The sequence below is a fragment of the Sceloporus occidentalis genome, unplaced genomic scaffold, assembly GCF_023333645.1.
Source record: "Sceloporus occidentalis isolate IW3139 unplaced genomic scaffold, rSceOcc1.0.p SCAF_4, whole genome shotgun sequence".
In the NCBI taxonomy this organism is placed as follows: Eukaryota; Metazoa; Chordata; class Lepidosauria; order Squamata; family Phrynosomatidae; genus Sceloporus; species Sceloporus occidentalis.
This window is the reverse complement of record NW_028316984.1, coordinates 190,627,624-190,647,554: the sequence shown is the minus strand read 5'-3', so window position 1 is coordinate 190,647,554 and position 19,931 is coordinate 190,627,624. Positions and strand designations below refer to the sequence as shown.

The following is a 19,931-nucleotide window of genomic DNA, read 5'->3' as shown; positions in this document are numbered from 1 at the left end:
TTTCTACTGTTCTTGGCTCAGTGGCTATATTTTAGAACATTTTAGCATATATTCTTCCCAAATTTATAGCTTAAAAAAATAAGGAAGGAGAAGGACGACCCCTCCATTTCCTTCAGCCTAGATTTTACTATCACAGTCCAGAGGCCAGTGTGAGGTGAAATCCAGACATTGGAAAGTGAGAAATTTTATACAAATTTTCTACTTGCAGACCAGAAGGAAGGTATAACGCAAGCAGTTGCACAATTCTTTGCAGCTGCCATTGCAAATCGTAAAAAGTTTGTTAAACAGATGTAATATGTTATAATCTCAAAGTCTGTGTAGATGGCTTGATTTAATGGTAAAATTTGTAAATGAGGAGGTATGGTCGTATTTTACCATACCATCAAACTAACCTAGTTGGGGACCAAAGTCTAATGAAGTTACCCCAACCAGTTGCAGCAGATTAATGGCACTTTGTAGTTTAACTCTTGCTTGGACAGGGGTTATGACTGTGGTTTTGAACTAATATGTCTTGAATGTGGTGCTCTGTAACACAATATAATAGATTTTTTGTGAGGTGATGGCAGCCTACTCATTATTGTGTGTTTACCTGATCGTGCAGTCCTATCCTTACTTTTTATAAACTATCATTTACTCTCCAGTCTGCCTGTACATGAACCTATGGTATAAAACTAAGTTATGTCTTAAATTGGAATTTTGTAATTGTGCTGGCCAAATGGCTGTAATAAAGTTTGTTGTTGTTGACATTGGAAAGTTTACCTTTTGGCTTCAACTCACAGAAACTCCAGCAAGCATAGCAGGGGATTCTGGAGGCTGTAGCTGTTGTTGTTGTTTAAAGCTAAGTTTTGAATAAATCTAACCAAAATCAAAAAACAGCTTTTAAGTCAAATGTAGCAGTAACTTGCAAGCTGTAGCAAATTTATTAGGCCTGGCATGCCAGTTTGAATGATGCAAACACAAATGTATTTTTTAGTCTGGGCTTCATCCCACATTGACATTTTTCATTCCTCTGATGCATTTGTACAATCACAATTTGTTGGTCTAAAGAGGAAGATGACGTGAGGAATTTTTTTGGTTAAGACTGAAGTCAGCATGACATATCAGCAAAAAGGACTCCAGGTTCCCCATCCTCCTGATAGAAACAGATTCTGTTCCTCCTCCTCCACCCACCCCAATTATATTTTAATGGGCCGTAAGAGCTGGATGAGTTCCACTGTATTTCTAAAAGTCACATGAAGGCCTCTCCCTCCTGCCCAACCACCATGTCCCATGAGGCAGACTAGATTGAAACATGCTTTGTTACTTAACTTTCAAGTGGACTGTCCCTGCTTCTTGCTTTGAAAATACAGTACAATGAAGAGGAAACCTGAGATGTGTGGCATAGGTTTACCTGAGAACACTCTTAGCAAGTCCTACTGGTTGCTGCTAGCTAGGAGCCCAATCCGTGTGTTCCCTTTACCTTTCTTAAAGCCTGTACCGTAATTCCAGAAGAGCTTAGGCACATATTGTAGGTAAACAGATACAGTCTATGTAAAAGACCTGGTGTGCTTCAAGATTCTAGTCACAAAGGTTCATAATGTCAATAGAAGAATGGTAGAAATAAGAAGTAGCAGGAGAGAGAAAATAGGCAGTGCCCAGTAATACTATCCTGAACAGATGTGCATGATACCAGCATCAAAAATACCAGATGGAAGTCTCTCCATGGTGATTGAGAAGGAGAAGTCAGTAGGTCAAGAAAACCTCACTGTTTGAGCATCCACTTCACCCATTGGGCACCAACTCATTCTTTACAGAATAAATAGGCACCTTCCAACACAATATGTAAATAGGCAAGTACATCAGCGTGACTGATTTCACTTGAAGGCTTCCCTGTTAACTTCAGCCTGAAAGCTATTACGTATACATAAGTGGTTGAGATGCCAATTCTGATGATTATAAGATTTGAAGGTTGGCAGCTCGAAGCCCGAGTGCTGCATGATGGGGTGAGCTCCTATCATTAGTCCCAGCTTCTGCCAGCCTAACAGTTCAAAAGCATGCAAATACAAGTAGACTATTTAACAGCGTTTTGATACAGATCATGGCCACATGATCCACAGAGTAGTCCTCGGACAATCCTGGCTCTTGGCTTAATAACGGAGATGAGCACCACCCCCTGCAGTTGGTAACATCTAGACATTCATGTCAAGGGACTACCTTTACCTTTTATACACATGTCAAATAGGATAAGGATGTGGAGTAGTTGTTGCCATTCAAGTTGATGAGGAAGATACTTTGTCCAGGAGTTTGATGTATGTATTTGAGCTTTCATATATGGATCTGCAAATCAAGGTCCACACCTAATATTGTCTGTACATTGCAATGGAGTAATCCATTTTCATCTTCTCTGTTGTAGATATTAATGACTGCAATCCGCACCCATGGTAAGAAATCAAGGGTTTCTTCTTTTTCTTTTTTTCATTTTGAATGTCCCAATGCGATGGTTGAATGTAAACAGTCTTTTGAATCAAGGCTTCTTAATCCCTGTACTCTAAACTATTGTGTTGGTCTTACCAAAGGAACTTCCTGTATTTATTTACTAACTAGCTGCTGTGCCAATATGTGTTCTCCTGTGGAGTCAGATTTCTGCTAGGTGGTGGTAATTTGAGCTTTGTAGTTGCAAATGTTTTATGAAGACAAGTTAGCCCAAAAGAAAAATATTTGAATAAGCCCACTTAAAGCCAGTGAGGTTATTCAGTTCGAGGTATTTATCTTCTTTGTTGAGAGTAAGAGGGGAAAGTGGTCAGACAGTAACAAAGTGAAAACCATGCAACTATTAGCAGTAATTACTATTGACTGCAGACAGCAGTTTTTATAAATTTTTTAGAATACCTAACATATCCCAAAGTTTTCTGTGTCCATTTTGACTTTGCTTTCTCAGAGCTGAGAAGAATTCATTTATCAAGTCAAACTTTATTCATCTCTGTATTTAAAAACTGCATGATGTTTGGGCATACACTCTTATGCCCACCTGACTTTGGTCACTGAAAAAAGGTTCCCCTTACCAGATGTTTCTGCAGTTTGAACGAAATAGTTCAAATAGTTCAGGTGGCGTGCCCCTCTCAAAATGGTGACAAAAGTTAGGTTGCTTTATTTCTGATCATCCTATGGGGAAGGACTGCAATAAAAGTGGAGGCATTCAGTGGTGAGGCTGTTAAATTTTCACACATTTGGGCCACACTTGCCCCCACCTGCAGTAGAGGAACAGTGAAATTAGATTTTGACATGATTGGAAGTTCTTCGCAACAGCATAACAGAAAATCACTAGATCCAGCAAGCTGACTCAGAGTTCAAAAAAAATAATTTTTCCAAGCTGTGTTTTTAAAGCATGAAGCAAAATTTGTCCATAGTATGCTTCTTCAAATGTTAGGGAAGACTGGTTCTCTTTCCAGACAGTGGCATGTACATCTTTCTCTAACATTTGTCTTGAAAAGGCAAACACACAGAGAATATGCCTGGAGTTGAGCCACAGCTGGTCAGTATTCACTGGCAAATTTTGAGTCTTGATAGGCTATTATATTTTTATCTGATCTTTTCATGTGGGCCAGATAGATGTTAATTAACATTTGATTCTTATTTATAAAGCTTCAGATCATGCTCACTTGCTCAAAGCAGATTACAAACCAACTGGCAAAACATTATAATAAAACTGCAACCTGTTTAAAGTAGCCATTTGGATATTTAATGCCTGGAAGGCATGCCTAACATCCTTCCCTATTTTGAGGGTGGAAATAAGACTCATTCATTGAAGAAAGAGTCTCAACCTTGATTCTCTTTCCCAACCACTCAAAAAAAAAAATTTGTTGCATGAAGTCCCCAGTGTCAGAGGTCTGTATTAGGGATTATCCACCTCATGCATCTGAGGAAGTAGACTCAAGTCTGTGAAATCTCATGCTACCAGCTTCTTTCTTTCTTTCTTTCTTTCTTTCTTTCTTTCTTTCTTTCTTTCTTTCTGTTAGTCTCAGAGGTTCTACAAGATCCCTTTGCATACTGATTTTCCAGAGTAACATAGCTATGTCTTCAAATTCAGTAACTATGAGTCTGTTGTGAAGAACTTGCAATCAAGTAAAGATCAGGGGAGATAAAGGGAGGTTTTAGAACTACAGCATCCAAGCTCCTCCTAGTCTCCAGCCCTGCCTGCCACATATACAGGGGCATTGCAACTTCCATGCCATTATTTGTGGTGAGAAGACAAAGTGGGGAAAAAACCTAGGAGTATTGGTGTGGGTAGGGGTGGGGGAATTCTTTAACTTGTGTCCTGTCCTTATCACTTTGCCATGGTTTTTTTGGATAGTCAAAGACTCCAGTATTGGATCTCCCAACAGAGGAGTGATTAGGATTTGCCCTGTAAGGAACATTAGAAAATAAGAGGGCAGAGGCGCCATATTGACTATAAGATTTTCCAAAACTCTATTAATATTATTTTTAATGTATTAGTATAATACCTTTATTAAGGCAACTGAAATGGCTCAGTGCTGTTCTTCCAGCCATTAGTGATTGCAGGGTTTGTGTAATGTCGTAAAGTTGCTTTCAAAGGTTCTGTAGTCATGAGGTGGTAAAACTTGATACAATGCTGGCAGCTAGATTAAAAAAATATCAGTTAACCTTAAATTCTTTACTTTTTTCTAAAGTTTAGATCTTGTTGGCCAAAACCTGTGTTATAGTCTTTCCTGTTGTCTTCTTCATGTTTATCTGTTGTCTTTCTCTCGACTGTTATAGAACCTGTAGTGTGTAAATGAAACCATTCTTCTTTGCTACCATGAAACCTTTATTATCCAGTTCAGTTTCTGTTAATGGGAACAGACCTATCTTCTGAGCCACTGAACATTTAATAATCAGCGTTTAACTGGAGAAGGCAATAAAATGCAAATGAATTTATTAAATAATCATAAATTACGTATTAACAAGTAATGAAACATTTGAGAATACAGTGGACCCTTGGTATCTGCTGGAGTTTGGTTCTAGGATTCCCCTTGGATACCAAAATCTATGGCTGATCAAGCCCCACTAAATACAGTGGCATAGTAAAATGGTGTCTCTTATGTAAAATGGCAAAATCAAGGTTTGCTTTTTGGATTTATTTTTTTTTAATATTCTCAAACCGTGGATGGTTTGAATTTGTGGATAAAGAATCCATGGATATGGAGGACTGACTGTATAAGTAATAGAAATTTGCATTTGAACAAGCTGTTCCTTCCAGAAAACGAAAACTTCCTTATCTCTTAGCTTGTGAAGCTGCTCAGGTGTTCTTCATTGCAATGATAGGTTGATTATTTTTACAGTTACAATGGTGGCATCTGTGTCGATGGTGTGAATTGGTTTCGCTGTGAATGTGCGCCTGGATTTGCTGGTCCAGACTGCAGAATTAGTAAGTACCTGTACAGTGGAAAAACTGAAAAGGTTATACTGATTAGCAAAACTCTTTGTCATGCCAACCAAATAATAAAGTAGTGACTAGCTGAATTATTCATAGATATGGATCCTTTCCTTATAAGGAGTGGTGATCCCTTTGTTTTGGGACAGAATCCCTTCCTCCATTTGACAAGTGCAACTGTAATGACTTCATTTAAATTGTATTTACATTGTACACTCTGTCTCTAAGCAGTTTTGCATTGAAACTGGTTTTGTCAGGCTTGAGTGGAGATCCATAAAGAGAAAATGACCATATAATTCATTTAATTTGGAGGAGACTTCTTGGAGAAAGCAGTCCAGAGTCTTAAAACCCCCACTTTTGACCACAAGAACTTTGTTGTTATCCTCATCTGAATTTCTTGTCAGTTTTTGCATCTAAACAGTCCATGTCAAATGGCATATCTTCTATTTTGTTTTTGCCTCCTCTTATTGCACTGACTATTTGTATTTGGTTATTCTTCTGGTGTTGAGGCCTAGAGAGACTTATTTGATTTTGTTTAACTTTGGGTTGTTTTTTTTTAATATTATGTAATATTGGCTACAGATGTGTCTGCTATATACTTGAGCTTCTGATTACTTACTACTTGTGTAATGAAAGTAGAACCAAGCAAAAAGTCTTCCTGGTTCATGAAGATTGTCAAGATGGATAGTTGGTGGTCATCTTAGAGGAGAGAAAGAGACAAAAATGGAAAGGCTTCATTCCAAGTTAGGTGTGCTAAACTGTCCCTAAAGTCAGTGGGACAAGTTTGCTCTGAATAATAGAAACACTGTCACTTTCTCTGGACCAGGCCCAATGTTTGCAACTTATTCATTGGCTTTTTTACTTAATTTTATGGGGCAGGTTTTAGTATAGTCTAAGCAGACTGAAACTAATGGTTGTTATCAGAACAAGTTAACTGTCATCATGCAAAGGGAAAATAGACTTTCAAATGATCCAGTCATTAAAATGGTCTGTGAAAGTATTCTTATTAAAATAATGAACCCTATTGAGCAGCCAGACACAGCAAATGAAAATGCTTAATATTGCTGTACCTGTTGCTTTCTTGAACATACGTGTATGTGTGTGTGTTCAGCTAAGTCTAGTTCGGCTGTGTAGCACCCCAAATTGTAACAGTTTGCATACTGAGCACTATATGAAAATTGTTGTTCTTTCATTCCTTTCAGATATTGATGAATGTCAGTCCTCTCCTTGTGCATATGGTGCTACTTGTATTGATGAAATAAATGGCTACCGATGTACTTGCCCACGGGGACGAGTAGGCGCTAGATGCCAAGAAGGTAACTTAAAGCTTTAAACGAAGACCAGTATTGAATACTGCTTGAAGTTCAGTGTCTTGTACACATCAGGGTGTATGCTGTAGCTTACCTGTAAATTGAACTTGGTATTTTCTTTCTTGGCTCGGTCACATACTTAGATTAAATTACTACCTTTTCTCCTCTACTGCAGTGATAGGTTTTGGAAAGTCTTGCTGGGTTAAAGGAATATCCTTTCCACATGGCAGTAGATGGGAGCAAGAATGCAACAACTGCCACTGTCTGGATGGCCACATTGACTGCACCAAGGTATTGCACATAAATATTCCTTCCCTCGGAATTATTTGACTCTCACTGCACTTGTGTGTCACCTTTATTAATTATATATTTCTGTAGCATGTCAACTATATGGCTGCAATGAGAACTAGCTACTGATTCTTTGCCCAGGTTTTACCTGATATAGGTGCTTAATGCTTCAGTCCTGTTGCCGATCCCAGCTAAAGTAAATCAGTGAGTGACATTTACATCAGTGCCAGTTTATTATTCAGCAATTAATTCAGTGAGTCTACTCTAGTTCTCAATTGGATTTAGCGCAAATCCTCAATTCAATTTTGACCAATCCATAGAAATGTTGTAGCTTGTAATGAGAAAGGAATAAGGATAATGGCATACTTTGAAAGGATGCTCTATCCAATTCTTTCTGTTTTGAAGAAAAGTTATCCTGAATCCTTAACAATCTGTTATGGATATATTTCGTGATGGATATATGTGGAGTATCAAAGTCATCTTGCTTGAGCAGTGTCACAAAGACTAGTCCTTTTAAGCCTGAAAGTACTAACCATCAGTACTTCATGACACTCACATCCAATAGGAGGCAGGGGTCACTCAGATAATAACATTTTTCACAAAATGTTTTAATTTTTTATGTGTCGTTTGGCTTTTGCTGTTGTACTGATGGTTGAGTTCAGTAGCCAAATTGTTCTTCGTCATGGTCTCTGTGCATCACACATATGGCTTTGCGCCTGTGCAGAGTCACCATTCAAACCCTTCTGGAAAGCCAAAACTTTTGGCATAGCTCCGTTCCTCCTCTCTAACAAGCATGCTTCATCTCTCCCTCAGCTCTATTTTGTTTATCACAGTGGTAGTTCTCACTGAGACATTCTAGAACTTCTCTGTTTCTCTTAGAGAGGAGGCAAAAACAAAATAGAAGATATGCCATTTGACATGGACTGTTTAGTTGCAAAAACTGACAAAAAATTAGATTCTGCCCATCAAAGAGGCTAATACCATCAAGAAAATTGCAGAAAAGTCCCATATAACATGTAGGCTGTATTGTCACTGGCTGAAGCCTTTCCAATATAGAACAAGGGATCCTTCTACCCACAGTTCTAGGAAACATCAAGAGCAACCAAGAAAACACCATCCTCCCCTTCAAAGCACAAATACTACTGCCACCAGGGATTTAATGGAAAGTGTCAGCTTTGACTACTTCATCACACAGGATGATACCAAACTCTCCTCCGTACTACTGGATGTCAGTTCAAGTTTCTGAGACAAGGTTCTTCCCCATCTCTCAAGAGTGGCAAAGGATTACAGCCAACAGCCATTCTCAGACAAGGGGTGCCCTTTTCACCACGTAAAACAAGCACCACATGGATGTTGGACACCTCCTCCACAGGATGGGGCGGGGGGGGGGGGGGTTCTGTCATTAATACCAGATTTGTGGGACTTAATTCAAATGCCACAGGGGTCTTCACATCAATGGCTTAGCACTATTGGCAGTTCTCTACTCATGCAAGGCTTTCCTTCCACTTCTCCATGGTCATATACTTCAGATAGCCACAGAAAACACAGTGAATGTGGTACATCAACAAAGAAGGTGGCACTCGATCTCACATCCTGGCATTGCTGGCCTTGCAGCTGTAGCACTGGGGGAACATCCAGAACCACATTTGATTAGTGGACATTCATCTAGAACCATTGTTTGATAATTTATTTCAATCGTTCAACGGAAGGAACCCACAAGTGGACTTTACACTTGCAGGTTTTAGCCAGGCTGTTTTGCATGTGCACCATGGCACTAATGGAAATGTTCACAACACCTCAGAATGTATAGTGTCCACAGTTTAGCAGTATAGGAGAATTGGAGAGATGTCCCTGTCCCTGCTCGTCCCCCCTTTCCCCTTCTGATTAGGGTAGTCTCCAAGATCAAATGAAACCACAGCAATTGCATTCTCCAACCTTTTGGTGGCCCGGGCAAGTCTAGCTACCTCTACTGACCCAACCATCTCACAGATGCTACAGATTTTCCATGTGGAACAACGTAATCTCCAAAAGTGGAAGGTTAGTCCTCTACATGGAGGTGAACAAATTCGAGCTCATGGTGTGGAAAATCAACCTTCAGTAGCCCTAGAGAGGATCCTGAACATCTTGAAAGGGGCCAAGAAACCAACAACATGGAAGTTCTGTGAATTTAAATGGAACACTTCTTCATCACGTGCCATCTTTATTGATATCAATTTGTTTGATTGCACAATATATAATTCACAATTTTCCACTTGAGGAGCTCTGCAGGGCTGCCACCTGGGTGCAATCCTCTACATTTATTTGACATTACAGATTAGGAGTTAGAGCATGTTCAAATGCCGCGTTTCAGAGAGCAGACCTTTATTCAGTGTCCTTGTGATGTGCTTCCCTCTCCCCTAGGTGGATTGCTTCCTAATCATTACCCATATCATTACATATGATGCAGAGACCACAGCAAAGAAAGAAAGGATGCTTATCTGTGGCTGATGTTCTTCAAGTGGTCACTTGTGCATTCACACAACCCACCCTTCCTTCTTTCACCAGCACATCCCATAGATTCTTGCTTCTAGCTCTGTGTCAGCTGAGTAAAACTGAGGGAGCGATGTTGGAGCATAGATGTTAGAGAGGGGAGAGGTGGAGATGCCATGTAAAGTTTCAGCTTTCCAGATGGTTCTGAATAGTGGAACTGTACAGACGCAAGCCTATATTTGTGAATTCACAGATGACCATGCAAAGAACACCAGTCACAGATAAGCAATCTGTCCTTTGGTGATTGGATTGGCAAATTTTACAAAAATGCCAGAGTAATCCTGAGGCGACAGTTATAGTAGTTTCTAAATTCCTCTTAAAGTCTGAGTGGAAGCTGGATTTCCCTCTGTTCAGATCTGGTGCTCCAGCAACCAGCTACAGGGAACATGTAAAGGAGTCAGCAGGTGCTTTTTATAAAAGAATATATAAAGAAAGAACTAGAGGGTGCCTCCATAGGGAGGCATGCTGTTGGACACATCCCAGTTGTATAAAGAATTATGTTTCAATTTGAGTCCTGTCTGCTTTGTACTGCTGGGAAACAGCCTTCCGGAGTGCAACTCCTCTCATGAATAGCCAGCATGGGTAGTGTTGTGGGATGATGGGATTGGCAGTCCAACAGTATCTCTTTGCCATCTCTGCCCCAAACAACTACCTTGATCTCTTTGGAGCCAGAGACTGCATAAGAAATGCTACTGGTGTACAAAAATAGGTTGTTCAGTACAGTTTTCATTGCATGAAGGCAAGTTGCCGTACCCAAAAAGGAAAATATCTCTGTTAATTCTAGGTGTGGTGCGGGAGAAAACCCTGTTTGTTTACCAAACACGCGAACCACGCTGGCTACCAATGTCCCAGAGGTCAGGAATGCCAAGAAAACATTTATATCAAATGTTTCCAGCCATCTTGTGATGACTGGGGTGAATGCAGTGAATTGGAACCTCTATCTGCCAATATCAAGTGTCAACCCAATTCGAACCACTTGGACAACAGCTGTGCAAGAATTACTCTGATTTTTAACAGGGAGAAAGTACCTCAGGTGAGACTCTTGAGTTTATTTAACACCTATGTAAAGTTTCACACAGTATATTGTTCTGGAACTAAGCATTTTGCTTGCAGAATGCAAGCTTGTTAATCAGTTTTATTGTAATGAAGCTTTTTTAAACTTCACTGAAGTACATTTAATTCTTTTGCATAAACTCCACAACGGGCTGTATAATTTAGTCAAATATTATTGTTAAAATGTTTTTACAGGCACATTCTTGAGCAAGAATAGATAGTGTATATCTGCAGTATATGTTTGCTATTGGTGCTGTCTTAGGAACAAGCACTTCCTTAGTGCTAGAGCAGGGATGGGCAACTAACAGGGGTAGGAACCATCCCACCCACCCCAGTATGTCTTATTCATCAGCAGCATAAAGATGACTGGAAGTGAAAAGACATCACATCCAGTCCTAAATGTAGCCAGTTCTCAATTTTACCAGGATTGTGGGGAGCAGGGACCAGGACTGTCATGGTTTTATGATGATTTGGAGGCTGAAAATTCATCTCTCCCCTCTTAATTGTGGGATTCTGAAGGCTTTGGAGATTTCTTCTGGGGGCTTCCAAGGCTTACCTGGCAGGGGAGACACCATGATCACAAAGGTGGTTTTCCCAAGATGAGCATCCATTGCACTCCGGGTGTGCTGACCCTGTGATTTCCCCAAATGCGGGAAACTTGACTGCAAAATTGTTAGTCTTAGTTTTCCCCTCATTATTTATGATGCCAATAGTTTTTTTAAAAAAAAAATAAGCATTTGGTGGAAGAGCATGAAAATTAATAAAACCACTGTGAGGAAAGGAGTAGAGTGCAGAGTTTCTTTATTTTTGGTGTGGCCTCAAACATCAGCCTTTAAATAAACTTTGTAATGTTATAAAAGAACCACCAGAAGGCCTTTTCTTAAGAACTAAAGATCAGGTGAATTGTTCATTATCTTGAGGCTCAGCATTTTATGTGTGAAAAGAAGACGAGTTGGATTTCACTACAAATGTTTACATAGAATAATAGATAGGTGGGCCCACGGGCTACATTTCCAATTTCTGTCCCAGGTTTTCATTTATTTTTTTTTCTGTTCAAAGTTGCCACTTCATTCTTTGGTATATGTAGGACTAGATTTGTGACTGTGCATTGTAAAGCTAGGATCTAGCTTTCTAAGATTTGTACATTCAGGCCTCAGGATACACAGATTTTTATCCATGGATTCAACCATCCATGTCTTGAAAATATTCAAAAAAAGGATAAATTCCAAAAAGCAAACCTTGATGTTGCCATTTTATATAAGGGTTACCATTTTACTATGCCACTGTAGTTAATTGGATTTGAGCATCCCCAGATTTTGGTATTCATGGGGGGTCCTGGAACCAAACCCCAGCAGATAGCAAGGGCCAACTGTGTTAGGCTGAAAACTTGCATTGCTAATTTCTACCTTATAACAGACTCATTGGTGGCCCTGTGGTGAATGCCCCCTCAAGAAACAGAAAGTGCAAAAAGATAGCATTTGGAAGCTCTTCTGCTGTTGGAAGCTGTGCATATGGCCAGATTAGGTAGAGAGGGCATATCACTTCACATTTGATTGCTCAGCAAGTAGTAATTTGAATTGGCTGTGATATTTGTGAATTTATAACATAAAATAGTTGTGACACACACAGCCCTTGAAGACACGCACGTACAGATTCTGTTTTGGATGGAGTGGAATTCTTTTCATGATTTTTGGAATCAGCTGTTCCCCACTCCCTCTTTCAGGCCTTCATTTACATGCCTTTGATCTATCTTGTGAAAATGTCATGGATTTCAGCTCCTAGTCTACAGATCGTCCAATATATCTACCTTGGTCCAAAGGAAAACAAACCAAACCAATGAGATAGTTCAGTATTAGAATAACATATCTGATGTCCAATCTCCTTTATTTATTTTGTGCATCATGCATTAAGCCACTCAACGGAGATCCTTTCCCCCACTGTATGTTAAATGTTAACTATAATATATATATATATATATATTTCTGAAATTGTGTACTTTTTATTATTTTTTTAATTTGAAACTTCATCTTCTTTCTCACAGGGCACTACTGTTGATAATATTTGCTCTGAAATCAGATACTTACCAGCCACTAGATCTGTTGCTAGTGAGAAGATGTTGTTAGTGTTGTGTGATCTATCCTACTCCATAGAAAATGCTGTGGAAGTTGCTGTTGTGAGTATTAATTTCTCTTCTAAGTAGATAAATGCTTTGACTGTATTTGTCTTGATTGTTGCAAGCTCATGAACCTGCCAGTTGAAACCAGTGTAAAAGGTACCAATGGCTTGGCTCGACAGCTCATAATCAGGGGGATGTAGGTGATGGCATTGTTGATTGTCAGATGAACCTGGCTAAGAAATTATCATGATGATAAGTAATAATAATAATAATAATATGTTTTATTTATAGACCGCTATTCCGCGATGATCATAGCGGTGTACAGTAAAATCGTAATACAATACAAAATACAGTTAAAGGAGGGAGAAGTCTCGTCCTTCAGGCTGTCCCTGATGTTGCTGGGGTCTGCCTGATCGCTCCCTCTGAGGCCGTTGAGGAGGGAGGGAAAAGTAGGAAAAGGTCATCCCAGAGCTTGGGAAAGGTCATCCCAGAGTTTTTAGGATCACCACTACCAGAACCCTCCAAATGCAAACATGGCTGTGTTAACAAATTCCAATGCCCATATTAGTTCAATCAAAATATCTCCAAGCTGTAAAAAATAAATAAAATAAATAAATAAGTTTCATCAGGTAAACTGATAAAACTAATTCTATGTGCATGAGAGTATCAGAGTAATGTAATCTTATTGTTTTTACTTGGTATGAGGTCTGCAAACAAATTAGACTCACTAGGCCAGGGGTTTCCAACCTGGGGTGCCTGGACCCCTTTTTTTTGTGGGGGGGAGGGTAAGATGGAATTTCAGGTGGTGCAACAAAGAGTGGCTTGTGTTCTTTAGTGATGAGTCCGAAGTCATCACTCATTTTTTTGAATAAATTAGAATCTAATTGCTCAATTTAGAGATTTGCATTTTATGCACGTAATTAAAAGCTTCCTTTTTTTAAAATTCAATTTGTTCACTCACAGTATCATATGTGGTTCAGTTTGTGGTTCAAAAATTAGAATTTAGACTTCTTCATCTTCACATGTGGTATTACTTTTGTAGGGGGTGCGAACATTAATCAAACATTTCCTAGGGATCTGGGGATTAGAATAGGTTGAGAGCTGCTGCACTAGGCCATGCCCCCAATGGTTATAACCTACCAGAAATTAGAAAGGCAGTGAAAACAGTGGAATATAGTTTGGTTCTCCATTTGAGAATACAAGGACTCCTCTTGAAACCTCAAATATCCTCTACCTAGTATATTGATTGCAGCCCCCTTCTTAGGCAGAAAGCAGTGAATACCCTAGGTAGTCCCCAAACAGCAGGGCTAAAAGTGGGATTTGGGGAGCTTTAGTCTAGCTTTTGCAAGTTCTGCATGAGACTGAGCCAGAATAGACTTGAGCCCATCCTTAGGTGGAAAAAGGACTTCAGCTGGAAGCTCAGTGTTAATGCAACAATTACAGAAGAGTGGAATAGTTCAGGGAAAATCTGCGGAAAAGTTGGGTTTAATTCAATGGGAAGTAGCTTGAGTTCAGACGATGAAAGAGTGATGGGGAAGATAATTTAGAATATATGTCTCTGCCTGCCTTGAAATGGTTCAGCTGGCTGTGGATGTTAGCTGAATTATATGTCTGTAGTTCAGAAAAAGAAAATTAACACATTTTAAAACCTTTATCAGGTTCCATGGTAGATAACAGAGGCATTTGTTTTTTTCTCCTTTCTCTCAAAATAAAGCTTTAATGCTATAGAAAAACTTTACTATTTCCTTCCATGTGACAAACCTGTTGCAGACATGCTTCCATATCCTTGTTCTACTGAAAGTGGAAAAGTCTTATAGCTGAAGCTGACTGACTTTGGGACATGCATTACCTGATTTCCCCCTCCTCCCCAGAGAATTGTTATGAAAATGATTTAAACTACCTGCAGGGATCCTCCAGTTTTGATTAGAGTAGTAGAGCTGAGGGAAGAAGTATTTAACCCTTCTTATGAAAAAAACGACAGCAAAGTAGGGAAAAACACAGATTCCTGTATTCCTACCTCCCCAGCAATTTAGAGAGAGAGCCAGCAATTTATATTATGGTGAAATCATGCATTATAAGAGCTTCATTAATTTCTTACCTGGTGGCACTGCTGCAGTCTAAATTTGGAGCCCACTGTGACTAATTTTTAAACAAGACATCAAGAAATTTGATGATGACCTTTCCTCTTTGAATGTCCTTGGTGGTTTGGAAGCAAGTGATATGCTTTCACTATATGGGGAAAAAATCAGATTGTCAGGTAAATAAAATGAACTTCTTATCAGTATCTTTGGCTGTTCATAGATAAGAGCAAAGGAATCCTATAATGTTACCATAGGGTACCTGTGCCCAAGCTAAAGAGGCTTTCCTCTATGTTCAGTTTCTACTTACACCCTAAACTGTCCAGGAAGTAAACAGTTCCTCACAAGTAAACCCTGCTCTGAAAACCAAGAGATTCTTTTTGCAAAGTTGGTGAGGCATCCTGGGAGATTGGCCCCACCGCTGTTGCTCATGTTAAGAATGGGTTAGTGAATACACACAGCTTTGCAAAATATCTTGGATAGCCTTCGCCGGAAAGGTAAGATGAGTTCAGCTTGGAAGCTAGGAAGCGAGTTTGGAGATGAGGGCTTCCTAAGGTCCAAATCCTGCTCACTGTCACCCAGTTGTTAAGGCCAGCGGGGAGGCTCTCACAGCTTTTGGCGCAGTTATTGGCCAGATATTCTTAGCTAAGCTATCTTTTACTTTACTAGTACAACTGAAGAATGCTGTCGGCTGTGATGCAAACGGAGGGGAGTACGCAGTTATATATAACAGATTATATCATTAGTGTAAATGCCTGGCCAGATAATATCTCAAAAGACTCCAAACGATTACTAAGTTTAGCTCGGTTGTGTAAATAATGTGGAAGTCTGCCATGTGTAACTTACCGTACATTTGCCTGAACTCTAATGGCAGGATACTAACATTAATATAGTCATCTCTATAAGAAGACATGGTTAATGCAGGAAAAGAAGTATTTTGTTTTAAAGTTTTCCTTTCTGTCTTCTTTTTCCAGTCTTTCATTTCGCATCAAGATGAGACCGATAACAGCCTCATACAGAATGCTGCCAATACTATCGTAAATGCCATTACAAAGCGACAAAATAGCACGGTTATGCTGGCAGTAACTGAAGTCAAAATAGAAACCATAGTCGTTGGGAATCCTTCTTCAGGTACTGTGTATGTGTATGTGCACACACACCTGAACAGCTCTTTATCAGCCTGCCTCAAAATAGAGCTGCACATAGTTCCACAATTCCTTTGTAGGATGTCTTTGGGGTTTCATTTCTTTAAAATATACAGTGAAGCTGCAACTTAGAAGTAGATCATTGGAGAGAACGACTTTGTTCCTTCACTTTCCACAATTTTGTCTTGCAAAAATAGTGTTTCTAAATTAATAAGGGAAAGGTGCAAGTACCTGAGATGAGAGTCATCATCAGATGAAAAAAATGTATAGTGCAGATAGGGGACAGCTTATGAAGTTTTTTTCCCCTTTCCAGCCAAAGCTGGTTTTCTACTTCAAATTCACTGGCTGTAGTGTGCATGGAGGCAGCAAAGGCCCAGTAAAAATCATGATATGTCTTATTCTGTTTAGCTCCTGTTCCTGGAAGGAGTAATGCCAAGATAAAATTTCAGTCTCTCTTCCTGGAACAAGGATAGTGTGGTTCAAAGAAAATACCTCAGTGTATGCTAGTTGAGTCTAGTGTGGCTGCCTAGTGTTTCAAATGCCAAAGTTGATACCAGCTTCCTGTTTCCTTTTTTGTTTGTATGTTTATATGGTTTTACAATCCAGGATTTCTTTGTGTTGTCCAACTTTGCTCTTTCATATTATTGCATTTATACATTGATTTGCTGGAGCAGATTGTATCCATAGATTTGCAAGGGGTGCAGACCCTTTGAAGCAATATGGATTTCAAATCACATTGGGAATAAAGTATTTATTTTTCAGATGGGCTTCATTTTGCTGTTTTCCTACTTTCCTTGTTCAACATGCTTAGAGGACCAACATTTAGAAGGCATTTAGTAGGCTTGGTTGAACAATAGTTAATGTTCATATTGTTCTGCTACAAGTGTTATTTAGTTTGCCTTTTGATGATTTAGTTACAAGTGCCTCTGTTCTGCCTTTGTTAACTGTTTGCTCACTGAGCTGTGTTTTTGACTTCTTTTCTAGATTACCTGGTTCCGATCCTCTGCGCAGTTTTTAGTATTATATGGGTGACCTGTATAATCATCTGCGTGTGGTGGACGCGAAAGAGAAGAAAAGAGCGAGAGAGAAACCGTCCACCCAGGGAAGAGGCTGCAAATAATCAGTGGGCGCCTCTAAATCCCATATGGAATCCTATAGAGAGACCTTACAGTCAAAAAGGCATTCATTATGAACATAAAAAATTTATATCTCCTCAAAAAAGAACTTACGATGGGGTAGAGGAGTATATTGAATATGAGGAGGAGGAAGAAGAAGAGGAGAGAGAGGTCATGGAAGTGGACAAATTCCTCTCTCACAAACTCTCAAAGCCTTTGTCAACAAAGGCAGTGGACTCTCTAGAGAGTAGTCCTATTAAGAAATCTCTTCAGACAACCAAAATGGACAACAGATCTGTAAAAAATGTGAACACAACAAATCTTGAGGGCGGAAGAGACTAAGTCGGTGTTTGGACCATGGCCACACTGTCTGCGTTGAATAGTGTTGGAGAAATTGGCATCTCCACTCTGTCTGCATCAAGGACTTAATTGTCTGGAGTCAAAATGTTCATAGTTACTTTATTTTGAATAAAAAAAATCTAAAATAAGAAAATAAAAATTTTATTTTGTTTCTTTTAGCCTTGTATAAATTATTCAATGACTGTCAGATGATAGAGTAATCTTTGATAGTTGCTATTTTTGTAAATTTTACTTAGAATACACTTGCTGTGTGGCAGAGGAGGGAAGTTTGTATTTTCAGTTATTTCATAAAGTTTATCACTCAAGACTCTACACTGTTTACCAAATGGGTTTCTTTTTACCTGTGAAGAACAGTGGCTTTAAAACCTCCTGGTTGAGGAAGTTCCTGAACGTGAAGTAGAAAGAAAAATACTCCTCATGAACTGTTCTTTTGAATCATTACTACAAGCCGCTCCCTGCACTTAACTTCTGCAAGTTTTTCCTCTCTGAAAAATTTGCCTTTTTTTTTTTTTTTTTTGGAACAAAAAAGAAAGAAAGAAAATATATAGAGATCTCTCAAACTGTGGTTGGAAAAAGTGGCCTTTTTTAATTTGAATATGTCAATTTGTTTGAATTTAGGATTGCAGTATTGACACACAAGTCAAGTGCCTTGAAATTTCAGCTTTCTTTTTCTATAGCAACTGTCAAAGACTGCCATTCCCATCTAAGTTTACCATAACAGGATATACTTTGTATCCTCAGGCTGACTTGGTTTATTTTCAGATTGTGCAAGTGCATTTTTTTTGTAAATATGTACATATTTAAATGAATCACTTCTGTATATTTGAGTTAATAACTTAAAATATTTTGGTCTTTTTAAACGTCATTCCTTTTTAATTTATGTCTCAGAAAGGGAAGTTTTATGGCAGTTTCTGAAAAAATGATACATAAAAACTTATTTTGGTATTATGTCCATATTAGAAAATGATGTTAATGCAATCAATGTTGGGAATCTGTTGGTCACATTTTTGTACTTTTTCAGTGTATCGCAACCATTTCACATGTAAATAGATCCAGACTGTTTCCTTACATCTCAAAAATGCAGAAAGTAAGTATACTGTACAGTATAAAGATATCAAGGCAATATTTTTTTTTTCTTTTGTGAATGTCTATTACATGTGGTATTGCTTTTTTTGCATTTTTTTAAATACAGGCCTAATGAAGGGAACAATTTTTTTCTCATTTCTTGTTTCTGTTAACGCTAATTTGCCTCTTTGAGAGGGGAATAGGTGGGCAAACTCAGACTGGAACTAGGGATTATAGCAGGAAAAAACAGCTCTTGGTCACTTCCTTTCTTCCCTCTAGTAACTATAAGTGACTCAGAATGCTTGGCATGATGGTGCCACCACATTGAGTTCTTCTACCTCTGCACCACTTCATTGGCTGCTACTTGTGGGGGTGGGTATACTCATGGCATAGCAACATCATGCCAGGCAGATTGCATCCTTTGATGCTAGTGGGGAGAACCAGTTGGAAGTCAGTGCCACATCTGTCAGAACATCTGGTTCCATCTCAGAAGATGGAATACCTCATGACGAGAAATGGTTATTCATAACTGAAGGCTTGTGCATTATTTGTGGGGTGGTTGTTGCTGTTTTTTTAAAAGAAAGAAAAGCTTTATTATTAAAGAAATGAGCTATATCTTTATTTTAATTATTGGGAAAACCTAATCCTACATTACTTCGCTATCCTATCATTGCAAAGAAAATCAACATTTCTCTCTCAACATTTTGGCCACTCGATGTATCCCAGAATATTTTTGAAACCACTTTTATTTTATACATGAATGCAGGAATTGCTTTGCAGGATCTTCTGTGCAGTACCTTTTGTTTGACAATGTTCTTCTATAGCTTTCGGAAGAAAACTATTTATTAAAGCATTTTATAACAATGTTGGCCGTTGAAACTTTTTTTCTTCCCCTCTTACCTTGTTCTATACTTAAAATGTCCAGAATGTTTGGGGAACTAACATCTCTTCCCCTGCCCCTTACAGATACTGTGTCCTGTTCCAGTTAGAAGGGTTTTCTTAAATTTCTGTTGCCCTTGTAAGGGTTTTACTATTTTGTTTTTGTTTCTGTTTCTGTTTTTGTTTGTTTTTTGTTTTTTGTTTTTTTTTTTTCTGTATTGCAATGTTTCTATCTTCCAAATTCTAATAAAATGGTTTCCTGCTTTATCTACAACATTTTGAAACTCTCTGCTTTTAAAGTGCCTTCTCTCATCCCTAGCTTCTTGGCCTTTCTAGTAATTCAGATTTGGTGTAGGACTAGAGGTTTAGCTGGCAATACTAATGGGGCCTCAGTTCAAGCCCCTAGCCCCAAACACCGGCATTGTTGCTTCAAAATGTGTAAATCAGGTTAGCCCTCTGTGACCACATGTAGATTCTTTTCAGTCTAGGAAGTGTGGCAAAAATGTGTTTTCATCTCCCAGTTCAGGGTGAAGAGGGTACTCTAATTTACACTTGCTAATCTGATCATACTGTGTTTCTTTTG

General features: G+C 38.8%; 1 protein-coding gene and 1 pseudogene across 2 annotated transcripts in view; both read left to right on the top strand.

Moving 5' to 3' along the window:
• The window catches only part of JAG2 (jagged canonical Notch ligand 2), a 134,773-nt gene extending 115,194 nt beyond the window's left edge, over window positions 1-19,579 (top strand). For both annotated transcript variants that reach the window (XM_089522708.1, XM_089522707.1), the window contains 8 exons: window positions 2,393-2,420; window positions 5,319-5,404; window positions 6,613-6,726; window positions 6,896-7,011; window positions 10,322-10,570; window positions 12,632-12,763; window positions 15,759-15,915; window positions 16,914-19,579. In XM_089522708.1, coding sequence (XP_089378834.1) covers window positions 2,393-2,420; window positions 5,319-5,404; window positions 6,613-6,726; window positions 6,896-7,011; window positions 10,322-10,570; window positions 12,632-12,763; window positions 15,759-15,915; window positions 16,914-17,386 — 1,355 coding nt within the window. In that variant the 3' untranslated portion in view covers window positions 17,387-19,579. The remainder of the gene's footprint in view (window positions 1-2,392; window positions 2,421-5,318; window positions 5,405-6,612; window positions 6,727-6,895; window positions 7,012-10,321; window positions 10,571-12,631; window positions 12,764-15,758; window positions 15,916-16,913) is intronic.
• On the top strand, window positions 11,139-11,274 carry LOC149315184 (U1 spliceosomal RNA; annotated as a pseudogene).
• Window positions 19,580-19,931: the final 352 nt, after the last annotated feature.